Source organism: Aedes albopictus, chromosome 3 (assembly GCF_035046485.1).
Source record: "Aedes albopictus strain Foshan chromosome 3, AalbF5, whole genome shotgun sequence".
Classification (NCBI taxonomy): Eukaryota; Metazoa; Arthropoda; class Insecta; order Diptera; family Culicidae; genus Aedes; species Aedes albopictus.
This window is the reverse complement of record NC_085138.1, coordinates 357936715-357942334: the sequence shown is the minus strand read 5'-3', so window position 1 is coordinate 357942334 and position 5620 is coordinate 357936715. Positions and strand designations below refer to the sequence as shown.

Sequence of the window (5620 nt, the reverse complement as noted above, 5' to 3'; positions counted from 1 at the left end):
CACCGAGTGGCCGAAAGTAAAGTTCACGCGAAGGACGACAGCTGTATCGATGGGCAGAGGTTCCCAAGCAATTCTTCAGATCTCAATGGTGAATGTTGCCGAAGACCGCAACTCGTTTCGACTCACAACACAAAAGTTATTTATTAATATTCATCCATGCAAGCTTGAACAGAAGACCATAGCTCGATCGACACGCTTGACACGTAATGTAATCATGATATGCGTGTTACCTCCTTGCACACCTTGCAGGACATCGTGTATAAAGATGCGCCGGCGAGTGAGAATTTGTTTAATATCTTTTTACCCGATTGCCGATACCTTTTTTTTTTGCCTAATCATGCGCCAGCAGGCATAACGGAGCCAAGTTCATTTGAAACTTTTATATTTACAATTTCATGTTGATTTCATATACACTATGTTAGTTTTGTGAAACCGTAAAACTCGCGGTTTGGTCGAGGTTAGGGAGAACAAAATTGTTTTAGGCAGGGATGGGATTATGCACGGCATAAATATCACAAGGCAGGTTAGTAACCTATGTTAACATCATTTTTGGATGTAAACATGTGACGTCGTCCCAAGCAACACACATGTTATATAAAAGTTACGACAGCGCAAGTTTTGGTTGCATAGAAGTTTATTTTACGTTATTTCAACACAATGTTAGAATTACGTAAAATAAACTTCTATACAACCAAAACTTGCGCTGTCGTAACTCTATTATAACATGTGTGTTGCTTGGGGTTCTTATCGTTTTACGTTGATCAAATTGGAGTGGAGTACTAGATCATTGTGTAAACGCCTATGAACGATTTGAATTACGTCATCAAAAAACTGTTAGATTTCCGGAAGGTATCACCTTCTAAATATTGTACACCGTGGGATTATGGAGACTATCCGTTGACCTTCGGCAGCGTCGAGTAGAGTATTGACGTTTCGCTGCTGGTCAAACGTAGAGTGGACAAACGACCAGTAACGATACAAACAAACGGGTTACAAGTGGTAGTCGAAATACGCGTATCTGTCAAAGGATAAGCAATTAGGGCGGAATTAAAAGGTACGAAACTGATTACACTCATTCGAAGAGGGTATTCTGCTTAGAGGGTTCGAAAAGTCGGTACAAGATCTCAACTCTAAGTTTTTAAAATTGCACATTTCCTACAGTTGAAGATCGAGAATCTCGAGTAACTTTCCAAATTGGTATAAGATAGTTTCAAATTTTGAGTTGAAATATCTCTAAAACGGTTGCTTTTACGATGTTAATGAATAAGACCATTTTCATTCAAAATACACCCAAGAATCATCATTTGTATTCCAATCCATACGATTTCTTTGAACAGCCAGTGTTTTGAATATGCACCAATTTTTGACGCTTCAGATTTTTTTCATACCATTCACCATTCACCGTGGATCTAAGAGGGTTCGGGGCAAATTCGGGCTGTCATGTGACACCAGTGTTATGAATATTGTTGGAGCCGCTTTTAATTGCCTTCATTATAGGTTAAAATTAAAGCAATATCCACAGAAGTAGAAAATTTTTCACAAAATTTGGTGATATAGTTCAATTAGTAGAGGGTAGTAAGGTCGCCTGATTCCGTGGTAGTAGGGACCGTTCAACGTGTATGGGAAATTTTATTCTATTTCGTCTAAAAATGATCAAAACAACCCAGCCAAAGGAATTTTCTTCGTTTCAATTCATTTCAAATAATAACTTGCAAGATTTTATTAGAAAACCGAATGTTCAAATTTTAATTTTTTTTCTAGATACATATATGGGACAATATGGGGCACGGTGAATGGAGTCCATTGATTTTTAGGGTACCCATTTACCGTGCCTTTTTGTTTCAATTAAAAAGTACGAGTGATCGTACTTTCTTGTTAAACTTACCTCGGTGATGCAAAATACATACCTGTTATGTGAATTTAATTGCTTCTTGGTGGAATAAAAACGTTACTACATTTAGTTTATCGCTTAAATCACCTTAGCGCACTTTTCGTTTTTTCACTATGAATGCAGTTTACACGAGCAGAAATCCGCTTCATGTAAACACACTTTAGTGTCAAAATGATACTTTTAAATGTTTCTAATGAGCGTTTTGACATGGTAACAGTACATTAGTGTTGTATTGGTGAAATTGAAGGGAAATTGTCATATTATTCAATCGTAATATGGAAATAATGAAAAAATATTCGAAGGCACACGGTGAATGGCGCCTTGACGGTACATTTATTTCTCCATTGTCACCTTTACGTTAAATTGAGTGTTTTGACTCGAGTTTTTGCAGAAAAAAAATTACGAAAAAAACGGGTTTACGAGATATATGAAATCATAAGTTTAATTTGGATTTTTCTCCTAGTTACTCGAGGGTCGATATCTTTTATTATTAGTTTCCTATTTTAAAATGAATTTCAAGGTTTCATTCGAATCACGAATCATCAAATCTGGACGATCGGTGATTCGGGGTGGAAACAGTCACGAGAAGTATTATGTTAATTTCACGCTTAATAAGCCTAATGTATACCTACCAGGATACGTTTTAAAAGCACGAGCAAGGAAACAACTGTCATCTGAAGTGGGATAAAATTATAATATGATAAACGCATTTTCATCAACTATTTTGAATATGAAATATGTTATATGATGAGTAAAATTATTTTTATTGAAAACATGCAAATTCTGCCTTAAAAAATGCACAAGGTACAATTGGTATCATTATTGTTATCATTACTATACCCAATTTTACGAAGCGCATAATGTGAGTTTTCGGATTATTAAAGCTCCTCGGATTCACGGACGGACGAATATGGACTACGGTACTTCATCAATTGTTAGTTTTGTCAGGTGGATGAATTTACTGAAAATCTCACTTTCTATAGACGCACAGTATTCGAGACCGGGTCCAAAGCCGAATAGTTTCATGATACAGACATTTGGGAAAACTTTGAATAGGTTGTCCACGTAATCCTTTTCATCGGAATAAGATTCATATATTAGGAACTTGAGCTCTTTTACGCTATTGATTGGCTTATACGGTGCCAATAAAGGCATACGAAGATGGTTAGTCCTGAGAATCTGAAAAATAACTTTATTAGATATCTGTTAGACAATATGTTTAAGTTTAATCATAATTACCTGGAGGTTTGGCAAATTACACAAGTATATCAACGAACCGTTCTCCAACATATCGGTTTCAATGTTCATTATTTCCAGCTTTGTACAGCGGTTGCATATAGTTTCCAATTCGGATTTTTTAATCATAACATTCAAATGAAGTACTTTCAACTCACTTAAACCTTGGAACAATTGCAACAGTCTATCGACATCGTCTATTTGTCCTCGAAGCTTGAAAATTTCCAAATTATCGAATCGCAGCTTACACCTAGGATACTCAATAGAAAAGATGCAAAGCTTTAACGACTTCAGCTGGTTTGAACAACCTTCCAACACCTCGAACATCCGCACATTCCCGTTGGAGTCAGTAGATGCTAGATGCAAACGCTGTAAGTTCGGTGCCATGCATAGCACATCAAACTGGTACCTATTCAGTGCTTCATCGGTCCAGAACCTCACATGCACTTCATGCAACCAGCTCAAAACTGGAAACACCAACGGTTCATTTGGAATTTTTTCCATTTTCGTCATAAAAGTGGTCAGTCTCTTCAAATTAGGCATCATATCTGCGTACGCCTTCAACTGCGCTGGCTTGGCTTCGCTGTCGTTCAAATTGAACCCTTCTATCGTCGTCCCAAATTTATCCAAAAAGCCCACGACAAGTTTGAACGAATCAGTAAACATTTCATACACAATGACGTTCCGATAAAGTCGTGTACTATTTCGCAATAATTCCAGAACTGTGGCCTGATTTAAATATGTTAGGACAAATTCCACATCGGCTAGCACCCGTGCAGAGAAGGCTTCCTGCCCCCAGAGCCGGCACACCAACGAGGCCGTTTTGCGATCTGTCAGAGGGAGATAGCTGAAGATTTCCGGAAGGATGCCATCCGGCAATTTGTTGATGTGGTCATCACAATCGGACGAAGCCATTATTGAAGGGAACACGTTTACACAAGGCACACGAATGGCCACGGCGAGACTGATACTATAGCACTGAGGCCGTGAAGGAACTCGTTGGTTACTGAAAGAGACAGGACAATTGCACAGACAAGTAGAGGTAACACTTTTTCCAAGGAGCTTAGCAAAGGCACGAAATGGTTGATTCGGGATGTGGATTACTGATACTCATGTTTGAAATTTGTAAACATTTCGTCAAAGCCGTAGGAATGGAAGAGCCGACTGCTTTCCTATCGTCGTCGCACCTTTGGGTAATCCCTGAGAGGTAATCCACATCGCTGCTGTAGTATGTGTTGCAAACGTCAAACTGTAGCTGTCAAATTGGCAGATGATGTAAGAAAAATTGACATTTTTTTATTAATTTCATCATTGCATCTATTTTTCTGTGGTAAGTCAGTTTCCAAAGCAGGGTTAACTTATGTTTTTTTTTTAAATCTACCTTGCGAAGGTAGGAGAAAATATTCGACTCACTTGGATGGAGGTAGTAATATAATATCCTTTGAAAACATACCAAACCACATCTTGATAGGTGTATTTTGATGTCATTCACATCACTGACCCGATGTGGATTTTACCCATAGGTGCGGCGATAGGAAACTAGTCGGCTCTTCCATTCCTACGGCGTTCTAATGGGAGTGACGTCATGTTTACAAATTTCAAACATGACGTCACTCGCATAAGAACGCCGTAGGAACGAAGGAGCCGACTAGTTTCCTATCGCTGCACCTATAGAGATAAGTGACATTTAAACACACGAACACTAGCGTGATTTTTTTTTCCATGCACAAAAATGCACGCTTATTCAAAGGCTATTCAGATTGCATATGCAAATATCACCCAATTGATTTGGGTAAAACGGCTAAATAATGATAAAACTAACAACCGGGTTAAGAGTACACATATTTTCCCCCAAGTTTTACAACTACATCTACAAAAGATACACGCACACATTTGAACGTGTTTACCACTATGGTAATCCACATCGGTACAGGCCGAAACCGGAGCCGACACTCAACGGGCCTTTTTTGCTTCGTTCTCACCAACAGTGTTCTCAGTACTCAGTGTTTACCGGGCTGTGTACCGAGAGCTCACGAACACTATGAAACGGCTGTCATTTGTTTTTGTTTTTACTAAAGTGTCTCATGCTCGTCTCGAGTATACCAAAGTGGCGAATCCTAGCCGTTTTAACAGGTCTTCTGCTAGATTGGAACTATGGGGATGACAGCAAATCGACGGTTCCAACTTTGCCGTTTCTCTTCTTTGTTTTTCCAGGTTCATTCGATTTTACCTACTGTACCCCAAAATAGACGGCAGCAATTCAAAAAATAGTAAAGTTGCGATGAAAACTACTGGTTTTAAACAATTTTACTAGAACTTAGGACTTGTTGACTTGACACAAATAACACAGCGCAACATTGTTTTTTGTCTCAAGAGCAAACTTATGTGTCCCTGACAGATTTTGGGCTGCTGAATCACTATTTTGAGCTATACCTCAATTTATAGGGCAAAATATACGATTTTGGGCTTTTTTGACTGCCAGCCATTAAGCAT

General features: G+C 38.5%; 1 protein-coding gene across 1 annotated transcript; it reads right to left on the bottom strand.

Moving 5' to 3' along the window:
* Positions 1 to 2368: 2368 nt before the first annotated feature.
* LOC109428995 (uncharacterized) lies at positions 2369 to 4408 on the bottom strand. Its single transcript, XM_019704838.3, has 2 exons — positions 3131 to 4408; positions 2369 to 3070 (listed from the first exon to the last, which is right to left on the bottom strand). Exons 1-2 carry the CDS (start codon positions 4040 to 4042, stop codon positions 2807 to 2809), a joined length of 1176 nt encoding a protein of 391 aa, XP_019560383.3. The 5' UTR covers positions 4043 to 4408; the 3' UTR covers positions 2369 to 2806.
* Positions 4409 to 5620: the final 1212 nt, after the last annotated feature.

Bases quoted from the DNA above. Each gene is read 5' to 3' on its own strand.
- LOC109428995 (XM_019704838.3), bottom strand. From the start codon at position 4,042: ATGGCTTCGTCCGATTGTGATGACCACATCAACAAATTGCCGGATGGC. The intron at 3,071-3,130 runs GTAATTATGATT...GTTATTTTTCAG, and splicing joins GTAATTTGCCAAACCTCCAG to ATTCTCAGGACTAACCATCT.